The sequence below is a fragment of the Saccopteryx bilineata genome, chromosome 2 (assembly GCF_036850765.1).
Source record: "Saccopteryx bilineata isolate mSacBil1 chromosome 2, mSacBil1_pri_phased_curated, whole genome shotgun sequence".
NCBI lineage: Eukaryota > Metazoa > Chordata > Mammalia > Chiroptera > Emballonuridae > Saccopteryx > Saccopteryx bilineata.
Window position 1 is genome coordinate 131981529 of NC_089491.1, and position 18530 is coordinate 132000058.

The 18530-nt window shown below is 43.7% G+C and overlaps 1 protein-coding gene across 3 annotated transcripts; it reads right to left on the reverse strand.

Moving 5' to 3' along the window:
• Positions 1 to 1728: 1728 nt before the first annotated feature.
• Positions 1729 to 18329, reverse strand: DYRK2 (dual specificity tyrosine phosphorylation regulated kinase 2). 3 transcript variants are annotated; one of them, XM_066257830.1, is made up of 3 exons: positions 17220 to 17650; positions 16514 to 16662; positions 1729 to 9227 (listed from the first exon to the last, which is right to left on the reverse strand). In XM_066257830.1, exons 1-3 carry the CDS (start codon positions 17266 to 17268, stop codon positions 7620 to 7622), a joined length of 1806 nt encoding a protein of 601 aa, XP_066113927.1. In that variant the 5' UTR covers positions 17269 to 17650; the 3' UTR covers positions 1729 to 7619. The 3 variants fall into 3 exon arrangements, with proteins under 3 accessions (XP_066113927.1, XP_066113930.1, XP_066113928.1); XM_066257833.1 differs by lacking the exons at positions 16514 to 16662; positions 17220 to 17650 and adding an exon at positions 18206 to 18329; XM_066257831.1 differs by lacking the exon at positions 16514 to 16662 and having other exon boundaries at positions 17220 to 17655.
• Positions 18330 to 18530: the final 201 nt, after the last annotated feature.

Sequence of the window (18530 nt, forward strand, 5' to 3'; positions counted from 1 at the left end):
AATCAGATTTTACTCCAAGGCTTCAAATTTCAGCAAAGGATAAGTAACTTATTGCTGTGTCATACACTGTAAACAAAGGCATTAATTTTCACCACTCTCTTTTCTCTAATAGATTAGCTACTCTAATCTCTTTGATGTAATGTAGCAAATCGACACTAAAACAGCATCAGCTACTTTCCATACACAAAAAAACCACCACTGTTTTTTCTACCTAAACATTGCTGCATCCTAAAGAGCCCTCAAATCCACCCTCTTCTTTAAATTTCTATCCCTGCTCGCTGGTCTAATCTGCTCTCTCTTGCAAAAACTCAAACTCCCAAACGGTCTTCCTTCATCTACTCTTACCCTTCTCAATACATTCTGCTAAAGATAGCCGGGGTCCAAGCTGCTTGTGGCATTTTCTGCCTTAAAATTTCTTGGTTACGGCCCTTGCACATTAATGAAGACCTTCAAGGCTTGGTGTGGTCTGGGGCCAACCACCTTGCCAGTTTTGTTTCACCCTAACCTCTCTCATTCTTGTGGTTCCTATGAATCCAGCCACAGGAACTCCCTCCCTTTCATTGCTCACACATGCCTTGCTTCCTCTAGCTCTATGGTTTTTGTGCTTGCCTTCATCCTCAGCTCAAAAGCTGTTTCTTTCCCAGGGAAGCCATTCTCGAGCCATACAAGACAACACAGCCTCCCCATTCCAGTATATATACACGCACACACATTCAGCACATGCTTTTCCTCCACGGTACTTATTCATTTGCTATTATAAATTCGTTCATATAATTACTTGTATAATACCTAGCCCTCCTAACCAGTCTAAATAAGGACAGAAACTATGTCTACTTTGTTCAACATTACCCTTACTTAATATCTAAGTAGTACCTGGCATGTCATAGATATTTAATAGCTATCTGACAAATTAGTGCCATTGGCAATGGGTATTAATAAAATAGATGTCCTTTCTTCTTTTTAATCTAAGACTATGCAAGCCAAAATGTCAATGAATTGAATTCTAGGAAAAGGGAAAATTAGGTTGGATATTCCTCTTCAAAAAAAAAAAAAGATGAAAAATTAGCCCAAAGTTACCCATACACTTATTTCCTGTAAGTCTACATAAATTGTTTATACACTAATCACATTTCCGCCCAAACAACTAAAAGTAATTCAATAAGCTCTTACTTAGATAATCTAGGCCTGCTCATGATTTTTTGTTTTGTGAATAACACACTTCATTTTTACAAGTGAAGAAATAGTCTAGATATTAAAACTCCTCAAACTTAGGAGGGTAAGTAATTTGGAATAAAAAGCAAGGAAAGACACAATAGTTTGTAACACTGGTTTATTTACAATTTAGTATTTTTAAATTGTACTTGGAATTTTAAGTTTTATATATTTCCTTGGTAGGCATTGTGTTCTTAAATATGGAAGCAAATAGGACACCTGAGTAACTTTTAATTTAAGCAATTAACCTGCTGCTACAGTAAGTAAAATTTAACTTTTAATCCCTGAGAATTAGTAAAGAGTCAAGAATATTCTCACACATTCAAATGTATAAAGCATATTTTAAGAACAGAAATAAAGCTACTATATTGAACCTCCTCACATATGGCAATAGATGTTTCTCTTTCACAAATTAAATGAGGGGTGTGTGCACGTGCATTTTAGTTATTAGGTGCTCCTAAGGGACTAAGATGGTCTAGTCCTGTTTTTTATAGTTTCTCCCCTTTTTAAAAAATATTCCCGGGAACAGATACACTATTCATTCAATTAAAAGTAATGCCCACTGCTAGCTCAAATTTACCCTTTCTAAATTTGTGCCATGTATAGTTGGCGATGTTCTTCACTCTCCAAGACCCAAATTCTTGATCTGCTTGCAATCCGAAGCCCAAACTGCTTTTGCAGTCACTTTGGAACAGTCACTTTAGTTACCTCCAATATCGAGTGAGAATAATTATAGCTCATGGGGATGTATAAGGCTGAACTGATGTTCACTCAACAGTATGGGGTCTGCGAAGCTGTCTTCATAAGGAGCAATGCTATGGAACGTGTGATAGCTCTCATACATCCTGCTGCTCCTTACTATAGATGACTAGTTAATACCCCTGGGTTGTCAGCTTTCTTCGAAGTAAATATTAATTCATTAGTTTGCTCCTGAAACTTCCTTGAGATGCAAAGGAATGGCAATTATGCCCCCCCATATATAAAATGTAGCACATATACGTAGAATGTGACCACAGCACTACAGTAAATCAAACCAAATAAACCAAAGAATTTGCAGGAAGATGCAATTTTCTTATGTATGCACACCACACTAGCAGTCATTTTTCATTTGGGGCCGTGTTAAGTATCATTAATGACGTGTTTATTTGCCTAATGGCCCAAAGAAATACAGTGCAATTAAACTTTTTAAAAACAATGAAAGCCACAAATATCCTTTCTTCAAATGTCTATTCATGCTCTTTCCAAAACAGAAATCAAGCACTTTTTTCTCTAAAAGAACAATACCAATTCCAGCTAGGATCATTTTCAAGTGCTAATTTAAACGTAACCTTTAAGTTCCAAGGACATTCCAGTTTATGAAAGAGCTTTGCAAAAAAGAGAATGAGTGGGAACTATTCTGACCTGAGAGAAGTCAGATCTGGACAATCGACTTATTTAAATTGCTGCTTTAACATCAACTTTCAATGTTATACCTAACGTGCTTTTCTTAACATTTTATTTCTAAATATATACAGTTTCTTGGTTGGTTGGTTGGTTGGTATCTTCCCACTAGGTAAGAACTCTGAAGTAGCAAAAGAAGCAATAATGGAAGTCCATGGCATAGGCTATAATGAGACCACGTGTGGGTTTGGGAATTCCTATAATCTGCTCTTATTTTAGCAAATCCCACATCTGCTACAGGAAGCCACACTAAGTCATTCTTCAGCTGTTGGTGGCTGGAGGGGTGTAAATAAAAATGTGAGGTAGTTCTTTCCACAAGAGGGAAATATTTGTCTACATAATATCCCTGCAATGTCTGATAAATTCCTAGAGCATCTGCTTGCTGTCATCTGGCTGTAAGTATACAAGAGCCTGGTATTAACTGGACTTGACAAATCATGAACTAGTTGCAGTTCACAGGCCTTATTTTCTGATCCAGCCATGACAGACAGAGACACTAAAACCCCCCAAAATGTGAACCATAGAAACAACCAAGTTACAAGAAGTGAAAAAGCATAAGCATTATAAAGCATACAGGGGAGCTGGTAAAAGCACAAAATAATTTGCCAGATGTGTATAGAAAAAAATGAAGATTGCTGGAGATTAATTTATAGCCTCTGCTTCCACAGCTGATGTCACCTTGAAGGTTAAAAACAAACCAAAAACAAAAAAAAAAAGATTTGAAGCTCTAGGATGACAGAGAACATGCAGAGGTTATATAAAGGAAAATTAACAGCAATATTAAGGGTAAAGGAATAGAATATGCTGAGAAAACAAGAGTTGCCTAATGAAAAATTTCTTACTTAGAATCTGCATATTTATACTGAATAAGAATCAATTATTGCTGAAAATATCTGCATTCTAAGCTCTGTCTAGGCTACTAGACCAAGAATAGCAGAAATAGATCAGGAGTAAAATTATAGTTAGAAAAGGGGAGAAAAAAAGTAAGGTAGGACATTAAAATTTTATTCTGAAATTATCTCTGGCCACGACAATAAAATTTAACAAATGTTCACTGAACAGTCTTACTCCTGTCATCAGCTGTACAATACATACAGTATCATAGAACTGGCCACCAGGATTATAATCCACCAGAACATATTTCATGTTAAGTGGCGACAGCAGCATCTCACAGAAAATTTTACATACATATATACACAGTCCACATTCAACCATTTTCACATATTTTCAGTACACACAGTTGCAGCATATTACAGTCACGTGTCTAAGTTGTTGCTCGATAAAAACCCAAGCCACTGCCTAGACATAACTGTAGCAGTTGAGCTGAGTATAATTACAATTAATTTTATATATGTCCATAGCAGAGAGATGTACAAGCCCCTAAGAAACAGAGTTCACAAATACTGTTTTTTAAAATGCTACCACAGCATTATGTTGGGCGATATTAAAACCTTTAACAACCAAATCATTATTTAAAAAAAAAAAAAAAAAGTCTTCTGCTTACCAGAAATATTCTTGATGAAAAAAAATTACAAAAATGAATGCTCTCTTTAAAATAATTCACACTTTTAAGATTCCAATATGGCCCAATGCTACTGATGCCTAAAGTGTTCCTAACATTCTGATGGAGACCTTTAACATGACTCCAAACCACCCATTAAGTTTAAAAGTGGCTTAAGTGCCTTGCACCCAAATTGTAAAAATCCCTGGCCATCCTTACTAGAGCCAGGCACATAGAAAAGGAATGCACTTTGGTTCATACCAAATGCCCTGGGATTAATCACACTATAAAATTAAATGGTTTGAGGTAAATTTTTACAAATACAGTTGATTTTTGTCTAGTGTTAGCATAACAAAAAAATATCATTTAAAAAATCAGTCTGATGTTAAGATACAACAAAGACCATCTTTAACCCCTTACACACAGGAATGCCCTGTGTAACCAATGGTTACTTTTCAGTGCCTGATGACTCATGCCTTATGGTTTCTATTAAGGCCTGTAAGTTACTGGATATTTAAGACAGATGTATCTTTGCAGAGGTGGGTTCCATCCTTACTTACTGCCTGGTATTCAAAGAGTTAAAGACGCCAAAATATGCATGCCCTACAACACGGCATTCAGAACAAAAGGCACATTGTTAACACTAAGGGCACAATTTCTCCTCTACTTTTAATCTACACTGTCTTGCATCACTCTGTTGTTCCACTGTTGTAGCAGTACACTTAAGTGGTAATGCACTCTGGTGGTGCAAGAAACGGAGCCAGATGAGACTGCAACCGAAGACAAGATGACACTGTGCTATTCCTAAATCTGAAAACAGCTCAGACATCCCTAGACAATGGTAACCTCTGAGACCAAGGACTGTTTCCAAGCCAACTCCTAGTAGCCTATCAGAGCCCTTCATTTCTTTATGTTTTAATATGACAAAGGTGCAACATTTTTCTCTCTTTAACATTGTAATCAAGCTAGAACTTTTTAAAAAGCAGCTCTATCACTAAACACTGAATGGGGCTGCTCTTGTGAATAAATTTCACTGCATTTGGGGGGCAAGGGGAGCCCTGTAGAGCTACACATCACAGTTTGGCCTAAAAGTTTCCGGTTACATTTGTGAATACAGATGGTCACAAATGCTTTGTTGGCATCAAAAGAGCCAGTTTCGTGTGGTGGGGGGATAGACAAACAGTATTAGTCCATTTATAAATTTTCACATGTATAATCATTTCCAGGGGAAACTCAAGGCAGGCTCAGGTTCGTACACTTAAACCTAAATGTGAAAATGAGAGTGAATACAGAAGAGGAGCATTGCATGGGGGAAGCAGTCTTCATGTTTTATCTCCGTGACCTAAAGGAGCAAGCCATCATTAAGAGGCTTGTGATCTTACAAAGCCATCACACCAAGTCTTACATTTCTTATGCCTTTAAGCAAAATGGTAATAAATACATAATCCTTAAATTCTGTAAGCTACCATTGAGGGTATCCTCACATGAGCCTGAGCATCACTTTAAATGCAAATTACTAACACATTGCGCTTCCACAGATTACATAGAAATGTGCACAATATGGGAAAGAATTTGACTAAGGGAAAGAAGCTACAATGTTTAAATATAGAAGTTCAGATTAATTTATTGGCAACACCCTTAAACAGTAAAGCAAACATCAACATCACTATCTTATTATTAAGCTCATTTTATTACTGGGTTTTGTTTTGTTTTGTTTTTCTTTTTGGCAAATATCTGTAATATTTCCTGAGCATTTTTCTCCACCAACAACCCACAAAGCCTCAAGATAAGTGTTTTGTTCAAAACCACTTTTTTTTAATTTTTTTTTTTTTTAAGTAAGAGAAACTGTAAGATTACTTATTAAAAAACTTAACCGGAAACTTTCTTGGCCTCACTGGGGACCATGCTTTAAGTACTTGTAAATCAATTTACAGGCAATACAACAATATCTGTGCATATAAAAGAGTATTTATCTTAATTTATACTACCCAAACCTATTTCCAAACAGGCAGAAATCTTCCTATATTAAATTGCACACACTAAAAAAATTTTTGCCACGTGCCTTGCAATCGATATATATCACTGCTCACACATTAGTGATAAAATACTGAAATTTCCACTGTGAAAATAATTATTATTCAGAGAAGAAAATATTCTTTTTCTTTTAACTCTATTACTTTTCCAGGTAAAGTGTCATCCTCACAAAACAATCAGTGCAATCCAAAAGAAAGTAAAACAAAACAGAGGAATGCGATTTCTGTGGTTCCTCTAATGATGCAAAGTATGTATCAAACCACTCAACTGGAGGTGGAACTCTTCCTCCTTTAAATTTGTTGATAAAATTTGCCTTACTAAACAGCCACAACTCTGTTCATCAAGAGGGTTTACAGCCCTCTTTTTTTTTTTTTTTGTTTTTGTTTTTAAAGAAAGAGTTTATGTTTTCCCATGCTAAGAGAACCGTACAGTGGTATTTAGAAAGTGGGAACTCACGCTCATCTGTTAAATCTTCTCTGGAACTGTGGAAATCCCCACCTTAAGTAGCTAGGCTGCTGTTCTTTTTATATTGGGGTATGAAATGATGGTCATAATCACAGCTGAAATGTCTCTTTTCTGTATTAACAGTCTGGGAAATCTATCTGAAGGAAGAAAAGACTAAATGCAAGCAACAGATGTGTGGTAAAAGAGTAACAGAGGAGAAAAGCAGAGAGAAGGGAGGAATAGTTCACGGAATACATTTCTAAATTTAGGTGGAAGACCAATTCTGTAATATGAGGCTTCTTTACAAAACAGCTCGCTGATCATATTAGAAAATTTGGAGGAGCACACACTTTTCCATTTACCCACCAGCTTTGAGAATGTCAGAATGCTAACTGGTCATTTAAACTTTGGGAATTTTATTTTGTTTGAGTATGACTTCAGAAAAAATAATCTCTAAGGTGCAGTTTTCCTTAGAGTATCATTCACCCTGACCCTTCTCCTCTCATCGTAACTACCACCCAGATACCCTATGGAAAACAGAAGCAGGACACGCTGCACCAGTGCATGAGCCTGAGGATGGAGAGCACAGGGAGGTCTTCCAGGGCAGTCACCTTGGGAAGAATATACTATGAACCATAAAAACATAGTGAATGTCTTTGACACCAATTTGTAAATGCATGGCAGTCATGAAGTAATCAATGGCCTGCCACTGATGTTTATTACTCTGCCACACTAAATACAGTAAGGCTCATCGTACTTTTAAAACACAAAAAACAGTTTCAGAAAGTATAAAAACTTAAAGCATTGTCCCCATGTATTTTATAAAAACAAAACAACTTTCTTACATTAAAATAAGTGCTGAAGAGATACAAATGAGTTGAGTTATTGAGCAAATAAAAACAGGTCTGAGCTACTCCTTTTCAACCCAATAAGGCTCAGGAACATCATATCTTTCAGATTACCAGCATTGGGGGAGGGGAGACTCAGCTCAGCTAACAAGTTTTGGCAAGACTGTCCTCTGCTGAATATTCCCATTGGCATCTGTCATCTGTGCCAAATTAGTCCTCAGTTTGGAAGTGGAGCTGGATGGTGGAGGTAACTTGGAAATGGAAGTGATAGCACCAGTGCTCTCGGTTATCCTTTTCACCGCCGTCTTCTCCCCCGCCGGAGGCTTTGGCAGCCGCCTCCTCAGCCAGGGATGCCGCAAAGCCTGGGCGGGGGTCATGCGGACCACGGGATCCCATTCTAAACACTGTTTCAAGAAGTCAAGGAAAAGGGGATCGTCACACCCCTTCAGTGCATTCCCCCACTCTCTGCTCTCTGGTGAGCCCCTCAGTTTTCCCCTCCGGGAACGGCCTCCGTTGAGAACCACAGAGCCGTCTGAGAGGGTCGTGACAGTGCAGTAACGGGGATAACCCTTGGAGCTCACAAAATTTTTGGCTCGTTTAGATGCATCCAGCAGTTTCTGGGAGGGCATGCCCAACAGTTCGATCATACAGGCCAGCTGGTCCCCTTCATCTTCCCCAGGCAAGAGGGGGTACCCGGTCAGGAGCTCTGCTAAAATGCAGCCCAGGCTCCACATATCGATGGGCATGCCGTACCTGGCGCCAAGGATCACTTCCGGAGCCCGGTAAAAACGCGACTGAATGTAAGTGTAGACACGCTGATGCTCGTAACAACTGGAGCCAAAATCAATCACTTTAATACCGCTTCTACCCTGCTGCTTTAATAAAATGTTCTCGGGCTTAAGATCACAGTGAATTATTCTGTTTTTGTGCAAAGCATCCAAGCACTGCAGAATGGAGTGGGCAAACTTGCGAACCAAGGGCAAGCTGAAGCCCTGGAACTTATTCTTCTTGATGAGTTCATAGAGGTTCATACTCAGCAGCTCGAACGTCATGCAGATGTGGTTGCGGAAGGTGAAGTTCTCCAGCATGTGGATGACATTCATGGTGTTGTCCTTGTCCTGCTTCCGCAGGTGCTCCAGAATTCGGATCTCCTCCGCCGCCTGCCGGTGGAAGCGCTTCTCATTCCGCACCATCTTCAGGGCCACGTGCTGGTGGACTTTGTGGTCATAGGCCTTGACCACCTGCCCAAAGCTTCCCTTCCCAATGACCTTGAGGACCTCGTACCTGTAAGCGACATGATCATGGGGTACCTGCACATACGATCCCTGGTCATCATCATAGCCACCATTGTTGGGCCCACCTGTCATGCCCTGGCGTTTCTTTGCATTTGGACCCAAGAAGTATATTTCAGGGTAGCTGAAAATCTCATGGTGTTCAAAGGTGGTTAGTTTTTGCATGTATTGCTTCATTGCTTGTTCAGGCGTCATGGGGGTGGCTTTCACCTTCCCCAGGCCTTCCATGGACTTCAGAGAGGTGGAGCTCCCCTGCCGCCGATGGATGCTGTCCAGCTGCCGCTCTGGCACCACCGGCAATCCCGTCTTGCCCACTGTTGTAAGCCCATTGGGTTGTGTCGTGAGCACCGTCCGCTTATTACTGTTATCCTCAAACAGCTGCTGCACCTGGATCTGTCCGTGGCCGTGGCTGCTGACATGGAGGTGATCATTCATTGTGTGCTTACTGCCACCTATCTGGAATTTGGGAAAAAAAAAAATGAATAGAATGGAAGAGGTCTGTCTATTCAAATGGAACATTTAATAAGTCAGCCCCCCCCCCCCAACCTTTACCAAATCCAATTTGGTTTGAATTTACAGTCAGCATCAGGTTTACTAAACGGAAAGAGCTGGGCACCCAAGACGAATCTCATGAATACCCTGACAGGGACAGTGCCTGTGAAGCTGACAACCTCTGACAACATAAAGGAAAAAGAGATTAGTTGGCTGAGTAATGCTACAAAACTTGGGATCCTGAAATAAGAAGCCCATAAATGCTGTGCCCCTGACAGATGAGCAGTTAAGTCTGCCGAGCATATTAAGGGTCCTTAGAATCTAAGTCCCCTATTAAGGCAGAGCATATCATTCTTGTTCATCATTCTATACTTAACATTTAGCATAGGGCCTGTCACATCATAGGCATTCCACTCAATCCATACTTGATATCAAAATGAAACATGATAGAGACAAAGCACAAATACAGATTCTATACTAGCTCTACCTCCCCCAGATCCTAGCACCTTTCACATTTCATCTAATAACTTCTCTATTACCACCGGGCAGGGACCACGTCGGTCTTGTTCACTTCTCTTTCTCCAATGTTAGCTAGCTCTATTCTGAAAACACGACTATCTTCGTTCTCGGTCACTTAGAAATCTAGTTACACCTAAGAAACTACATGACCCAGCGGCAAAGAATACTGTACGTTTAGGCTTGAGAGATTCCTATGTACATATGCACTGCAGCATCTTATAAACAACCTATTTTTAAAAGTTTCTGGGCCTGCCTGACTAGGCGGTGGTGCAGTGGATAGAGCATCAGCCTGGTACGCAGAGGACCCAGGTTCGAATCCCGAAGTTGCTGACTTGAGCACGGGTTCATCCAGCTAGAGCATGGGGTCGCTGGCTTGAGCGTAGGATCACAGCCATAACCCCATGGTCACCGGTTTGAGTCCAAGGTCACTGGCTTGAGCAAAAGGTCACTGGCTTGGATGGAGGCCCCCAGTCAAGGCACATATGAGAAAGCAATCAATGAACAGCTAAGGAGCCACAACAAAGAATTGATGCTTCTCATCTCTCTCCCTTCCTGTCTGTCTGTCTCTATCTGTCCCTCTCTTTGTCTCTCTCTCACTTAAAAAAAAAATTCTGGGCTTCACTGACTGTGATGACCATTTAAGGCCATTCATTCAGCCCAACAAACCAACCGTCACACTCTTTTGGGCCTTCCTTTGGTCAATGGCTCAGCTCTCTTAAGACGTATTTCTCTGGGCTGAGGAGATACTCAGCTTTCCAACAAGGAATACAAAGTAGCGGTTTCTATTTTCAGACATACATGCCATCCCAGAACATTCCTGTCTAAACAAAACTGATGGTGTAGCCAAGCACCCTGGGTCCCTGCCTCTACTGAGAACCTACATGGGATTTTTCTTTTTGCATTATCATTGTAAAGAGGTGAGGGGTAGGAGAGGGCTAACAGCCAGGATCTCTCCCAGTTAGGAATTCTTGCCGCCTTATACATCTTGCTAGATGATTTCTATATGAAACCTTAAAGTTCAATTTGTCATTCACAATCCATCTTACTCATCCCATCAGTTTGCTGAGGTCTGGCCACATAAGTGGCAGGCAGAGTCCATGCCCTCTAGAGGCTTAAAACCAACTAGCTGAAGTCTTTTATCATCAGCATTTTTTTTCTATTATCTCCTAAATCCTAACTTTTGAGCTTTATATATACCATTTTGAGTACAGAAGTGCTCTGAAAATGTAATATAATAATTCAGGAAATGGTTTGGAACCACAGATTATACAATGACCATCTTACTAGTGAACCAAACAAGACCTTCAAACTTCCTTTACCTGACACATAGCATACACAATGATTATCTGAAGAGTGAGATTTCTCTCTGTATCCTTCTAAAACAAAGTAGAATCTAGTATAGTATTTTTTCATGTCTAAAGTGTGAGTTCATAGACTAAGGGATTTTATTTCTCAAACAGATTTCTGAAATAATTCTAATTGAATCCTTTTATTAAACACACTGATGATATTCCAAGTTAAGTGAACTTATCTTCTATAAGGGTAGTTGGGCAGATTATTTTGTTCTATGCCAAAGGCAAGCAGTCCATAAAAATGAATTTAGGAAAGTCTTGTTATATATAAAAGTAGTACAGGTTTGCCCATTGCTGTTTCCAAGCCTCACTCTCTGTATCCTCTTCCCCACTGTGGTCCTCCAAGTACCAGAGAATAAAAGGACCTGAAATTAGAAATATTAGAACCATTCATTTTCTTGAGGTCAGCACGAGGAAGTTTCAGAAGAAAAGCCTACCTTACCAGTATACATGCTACAAAAAGCATGAGGCTTTGGTAGGAACAAAACTAACCTTGGGGCTTTAGGAAGCCCCAAAAAGATAGCAAAGTAAAACTTTTTGAGCATCTGAAACTGACTTCAGTTTTGCACCAGCAGTTTTAATGTTCTGCCTAATTTAAAATACAATCACAAAAGTCTAGTGACTAGCACTAAAGACAGCTTGCCAATTATCTTGACCACATCCTATGTTTCCAACAGTGTTCTCTTGGTTTCCTACACAGTATTAGCTATTAGTTCACCTACCCATAGGTGAGTTCAAGGGTTCCACAAGGTTCAAGCCTCAAATCTTGTGGCTTCTCACTCCCACAACTCTTCCTGGCTGATTGTGACTACACCACCCATGGGCTGACATCGGCCACATTCTACACCTCCAGTTCAGACCTGCCCAAGCTATGTCTCCAGAGCTCAAGACCCATGTGTCCAACTACAGACAGAGCAGCTGCCTTTCCCACAGGCAACTCAAAGTCAACTCATGATTTTTCTACCAAAATCACTGCCTCCTTCCTTAATCCTCAATTTCTGATAAACAAAAGGCTTCACTTCCACAGAGTCACGCAAGCTGTACCCCTGGGTACCCTCCTCCATGTCTCCCTCACCTTTCCATTAAGCCTCATCATTTCTGTCCCATACTGCCTCCCCTCACACTCCTGTTCATTTCACTGGGACAACTAAAGCAGCTTTCTAACATGACCATGTGCTTCTGAGTCTAGAATCCCTCAAATTTCTTCTCTCCACAGGCCTTCTCGAGTTATCTTCAAAAGGGTCACTCTGACACAGCCCTTGCTTTTGCGCAAGGCCCACAACTGTACCCATTTCCACAAATAATACCAGAACTCAAGGGCAAGGAGAGTGTTAAACGTAGAGCCTAAATGACCTGCATCTTTCCAATGACATCTGTAACGCTTACTTTCTCCAAGAGTAACAAAGCTGAATTCCCCAACACCTGTGGAAACACCATTTTTTGTGTGTATGTGTGTGTGTTTTGTTTTTTATGCTCCTCTGCTTTTGGTGAGGTCATTCTTATAATGGTTCGGAGTGCAGAGGTTTTCCATTAGACACACGGAAAATGAATCCCAGCTCCACCACTGATTAACTGTGTGACCGTGGGCGAGGTACTTAATCTCTCTGAACCAGTGTCCTTATCTGTAAAAAGAAGGTAACTAAGATACCTCATTAGGGCCCTGAAGAGGATTAAGCAAGGTAAAATGCATAAAGTGCTCGATACAGCACTGAGTACAGGACTTATTATTTTCCTTTCCTTCCCAACAGCATCTAAGCAGTAAAATACTAATCAACCTTCCATGTCCAGTTCAACTCTCACCTTCTCTGTGAAACTCCCGTTCCTTTCTATTGTACTGATATATTATATCATATTTCATTTTACTGTGATACTTTTAACGCCTGATGTATCTACCTAGCTGTGAGCAATTAACTCCCTGGCAGGGTACCTCTTATCTTTTTAAGTTCCTATTATTACAATCCCAAATACACAGTAAACAATCATAAGTATTTGCTGAATGGAAAAAGCTATGTCAATAAATCCCTATTAACTCTCACTTCTGAGTTATTCTTGAGAAGTACCTTTGTACTTTTATAAGAAAACATGAAGTTAACACCCAGGGAATTGGGAACCATCCCTGGTGATCCAGGTCACAAGATGTTAGGCTTGCAGTGCATCAGCAGAGATTTGGAGGTAAATGGCAACAGTTAAAAAATAACTGTAGCAGATACATCAACTAAACACCTAAAAGCAATGTGTGATATACTTTCCAGAAGTTGAGATTCATGTGAGGGGCTCTAGTAAAGGAGGACTTTGAGTCTCAAATACTATAAAACTCTTAAAATCAAAATCAAACTTGGAAGCCCAATTAACTGGTCTACCAAGGGGCACGGGGAGATACTAGAAAAACTAAAACATTTCCAGAACACACATGACAGAACTTGATCATAAACTAAAGAATCTAAAAACCTCCCACTCTCACTCAGCCTCTTAAAGCCTGAGATCCTGGCTTATTCCTGTTTGTCAGTGCTTTCCCAGAAAAGTCCCTGTCACATTTACAAATATACACTGAATGAATGCAATTGTTAGACACCTACAATGCATGGGTTAAAATGGAAAGACCTACAAAAGCCTTCTTTGACCATGAAATAGTTTTTAGCATTAAAAATTATGTAAGAACAATAGTCTAACCAGTTTGGTAGTTTTAATCTCTTCCAATGAGAAAATGGAAAACAGCAGACACTTCATTGTAACATTTCTGGGCGTTTTAAAACTTCTCTGAAGTCATCTTAGAAATGTTGTATAGTGTTATGGGAATAGAATTGAGTCCAAAAGGATTGGAATTTTAACTCCTCCTCAAACAACTGATGATCTGTATAGCCCTGAGTCAAATGTCTACTTTTCCTTCTTCTTCAAAATATTTTTAATTGGAATAGTCATTCTTCTTTGACTCTATTTATTTCATAAAGGTAAAACTGGTATCTGGAGAGTGCTTTAAACAAAAACACTTATAAAAGTGATCCTATACTAATATTTGGAAATTTACAAAGTAAGTATATTAATATCTCTCACATAATATTAAAAGAAAAAAAACTAGCAGAATACAAGATAGTTATGGATACACCTTTAGGACAAACAGAGATAAACAAAATGACTAAGTGTATAATAATACATCCATGAAGACAGGGATAGACTAGATAAATTCCAAAGTTCATAATCTCTATAATCATATATTTATCCACCTGCTGTATCATTTACAAGGGAAAGTATGGGCAGGCTGCTATGATAAGATAATTTTCCTCTCAGTAAGTCCCCTTCCCCCACTCATTCTAAAATAGCTCTTCCCAAGTGCAACCGCTGAGGAATTAAAAACTTAAAAAATCCTGAAAGCCATATGGGAATATGGATCTTCAAAGGTTCTTGTATTCATAATGAAACGAATACAATTTCCTCGAATTAGAAGTGTCAAGCTGTATGTTAAAGCTAGATTCAGAAGGGCCTTGGCTTAAGCTCCAGCCTTGATGTGAACTGGTTAGGGAATCTTGAGCAAACCAGGTTAACTTGTCAGCGTACTCATCTCTAAAATGAAGGAGTAGAACCACAGAAACGCTGTGGTCCTTTTACACTTCCCTGTTCTAGGAAATCCACAATGTTATGCAAATAAAATCCACTCTAAATAATAAAACCCCAAATTGCATTTCCAAAACCAAGCCTCTAATGAAGTTTAGAAGTAAGTTGAAAAAAAATAGGTAAATCAGCAATTACGGGGAAAATACAAGCATCTCTCATTAGGAGTCCTAAGAAGAACCCTCCCGTCTCTTCATTCTGTGGTCCACCAGAGGCTATTGTTCCAATGGACACCTTTCATTTTCTCTAATCCCATTACATATTTCAACTGCAACGAGGCTCTGATCAAGCAAAGCGAAGCCTTATAGAACTGGAATCCAGATGCGAACTAAGTATGTATATATTATCTCCAGGTCACACCAAGTCATGTGATTACATCCACACATAGGAAAAAATGGATGTTACATTTTCCAAATTGTCAGGTGATTCCACACAAACCCAAATCCCTAAAAACAATGGCAAGTTCTCAACTAAATTATCACTGTGATAACAGCATTCAACCATAAGAAATCACCCAGCCTACTAACAGATTGATTCTCTTCCACCATCAACAGCCCAACACAGATTGATTAAACCTCTGTGCAATGAATTTTTAGCCCTTGGGTCTAGGTGTGTCAGAAGAGAGAGAGAGAGAGAGGAGAGATAACAATAACAAAACGTTTTCCTATGAAACTTGTACACATCTGTCCTGGTCTCAGAGGAGACACTCCACTCTAGCCAGCCTCTCACAAATTCTCCCCTAATAATTACCAAGTTTTTCCATAATACATTACCCTCAAAGCTGCTCCTCTGTAGGCTGAAGAGGGCATTTTCTACAAAACAACTTCACTTGACAAACAAAGCTAAATCCTTAGAAAGCATCCCTGCTCATACAGAACCATCTTAGGCAGTTCCTCTGGAAGATCTAGTTGGAAATAACACCTTGGAAACCTTCACCTCCTCCATGTGCAAATCTCCTCTAGGCTGACAGTCACCATCCAATGGCCCTCTCTGAGACCTGAGAAAAGGTACATGCTGAAGTCAAATCCAGCGGACCAATCTCTGCAGCCGCCATTCCTGCTGGGCTCTCCTGTCCTCTCCGCCCTCAGAGGGGCCCCAGCATCTATCAGATGTCCTTCCCATCCCACCTCCAAAGCAAACCTTGCGCTTTGCTTTTGAATAATATCCAACTGCAGAAAACTACAAGGGTGGCTTGTTGTTCTGACTGCTGCTGTGGTTCTTATTTTTGTTAATGTTAATTACAATTTCTGCTGTGCTCAAACCTGCAGCACTCTCATAAAACATGCTTCCACACGCGGGGGACAATTGGTGGTGCTCCCTGCTGGCTGGAGCTAGGCCTGGGAGGCTCTTTGGGGTATCGATTTTCCGGGCTAGACTGCCTGGCTGTCCCATAACACATATCTGTTTCTATAAATAACCACTATCCGACGTGGGGGGAGGGGGAGTGTTTACCCGGTCAGGGAAAGGAGCTCTGGGAAGCAAGGACTAAAAAAGAGGGACGAGGAGGGACGAGAAGGAACGCCGCAAGGAGGGAAGTTCGGAGGAAGAGGAGCGCAGGGGTGGGCGGGCTCCGGAGGGGAAGTGAGGGGCCCACACCACGAATCTTCCTTTGTGACTGCAGCTCTGAGCTCGCCCGAGTTAGAGAGGCATCCAGGAGAGGCCAATGGCCCGGGGCGCGGAGGCACTCGCACTTCGACCTCTCCTCTCCCGGCGTCAGAGCCCGGGCGCCCTCCCGCACCCCTTCCCCCCGGCCGCCGGCGGGCTGGGTCTCACCGTGTGGGCTGCGGCGGCAGCGTTGCTGGCCCGAAGGGGCGGCAGGGCGATGGGAGAGGGCGGGCCGGTCCCCACTCCGCTCCGGGGAGGGCCCGCTCCGAGCCCCGGGGAAGCCTGGAGCTGACGAACGGCGCTGTCCCCTCCTCGGCCTGGGAGCCACACGCGGGAGGAGACAAAAGACGGTCAGGGGGGAGAAAGTCACCCAGACCCCGTGGCCCCGCCCCACCCTGCAGGGCAGCGAGCCCCGCTCCCCTCGGGGGAGACACGGGGGCAGTAAAAATGGGCGTCCAGGACACGGAACCCCAGTCCGCACCCACGGGCGGGGCTCCGGCAGCTGCAAAGTTAAGTCGGAGACGGGTGCACGAGTTCGCGACCCCGCGGGGAGCAGCGCTGGCCCCGGCCGAGCGGCCCACGTTGCAGGCGGCCGCAGGGCCGGAGAGGGGCCGGACTGCCGGCCGGGGCGCCACCACCTCGCCAAGCCCAGGGCAGGGGGAGGCCCGGGACGCCCCCGCCCGGCGGGGTCGGAGGGCTCCGCTCGGAGCAGCCTTGGCCCGCGTGCAACAATGCGCGGAGCCGAGGCCGGGGCGCGCCGTCCGCCCGGGAGCCCGCCGCGCCGCAGACTTTGTTCGAGGTCCCGCCGGCCGCGGACACCCGCGCCACGAGGGCTGGCCCGAGGGCCATCTGGGGGCGGCGCGGCCCTCCTTACCGGTCGGGTAGGCGGCGGGAGCGGCGGCCGAAGGTTTCCTGGTTAACATGGCCGCTGGAGAGGAAAATGCATTTCAGGGCTGCCGTCTCCGCCGCCGCCGCCGCCGCCTGTCCTGCTGCTACTTCTCGCGGCCGCCGCCGCCTCCCCCTGGTCGCCCTTCCAGCCGGTCTCCGGCTCCTCGCCGGCTCGCGTCAGCTACTGCCAGGCACACACAGTCCGCTGCATGCCCCCGGCCCGGGCCCGCCGCCGCGAGCCCCCCGCTCTCCTCGCCGCCGCCGTCCTCCTCGTCCCCTGGCGGCTGCAGCACCCCCCGGCCCGTGCACATGCCTCGCCCTCCCCTGCGCCGCCGGCCTCCCCGATCCCCTCACATAGGGCGCGGGGCAGCGGGCTGAGCCGCAAAGACCGACTCGCCGGGAAGCCTCCGCCCGGGCTCCCGCGCGCGCGCCCGCGCACACTCGCTCAGACGCCCGCGCGCGGTGCGGCGAGGGAGGGCAGCCCCGCCCCCGCTCCGGTTGCCGCGGGGACGGGCCCCGCCCGGGACTCCCCCCGGCCCAGCCACACACGCTCACGCACACCCCACCCCTACCCCGCCACCCGGAGGAGTCCCTCCCCCCGCCCAGCGATCCGCATGGCCGCCCTGCACTCCCCGGAAAACTCTGCGTCCTCGACTCGCCCGCAGCCTTCCCCTTCGGCCATCTGCACTGCTCCCCCCCGGGCTCCTCTGCTGACGACCTTTCCCCCACGCTGGCCGCTCCAGCCCCTGCGGCACCCCTCCCTACAGCACTACCTACCGTTGCTTCCCTCCCACCGAAATCGCTGCAGACACCCCCACCCCTTCCAGGCGCGCCCCCAAATACAAGCGCATTTTCAGCTTTCGAGCCTAATGGCTGCTCACAAACAATACTGTCCCTCTTCCCGGTCCCTGTGGCTTAACCACCCCCTTTCCCCAATATATCATGTAAATAACTTAGTTCTGCGAGGGTCACCTCTGTAAGTCAGGCCCGGTGGAGGGCTCAGTTTAGCCTGGTGACCCCAAGCGTGGACGCAGGAGGGGACTGCTCTCCCACCTTAACCTTCACCACACACGCCCTCCCGATTTACTGACGCCAAGTGACCGCTCTCCAGTCGCTAGAACAAGGGGAGGCAGAGAGGCGCGTGTGGACGCCTGCTAGGTTAGCAGTAGGCTGTGGGTTGCTAGGCAAAAATAAACATCAGACACACCTCTTGTTTCCATACAATTCAGAGCCTTTCCCAAGCGCGGCCACGGGTAGAGAGACACACCTTCCTTTAAGCACACTGCCCTAAGGGAAT

Bases quoted from the DNA above. Each gene is read 5' to 3' on its own strand.
- DYRK2 (XM_066257830.1), bottom strand. From the start codon at position 17,268: ATGTTAACCAGGAAACCTTCGGCCGCCGCTCCCGCCGCCTACCCGACC. The intron at 16,663-17,219 runs GTAAGGAGGGCC...TGTGGCTCCCAG, and splicing joins TCCCGCCGCCTACCCGACCG to GCCGAGGAGGGGACAGCGCC. The intron at 9,228-16,513 runs GTGAGACCCAGC...CCCAAATTCCAG, and splicing joins CTGCCGCCGCAGCCCACACG to ATAGGTGGCAGTAAGCACAC.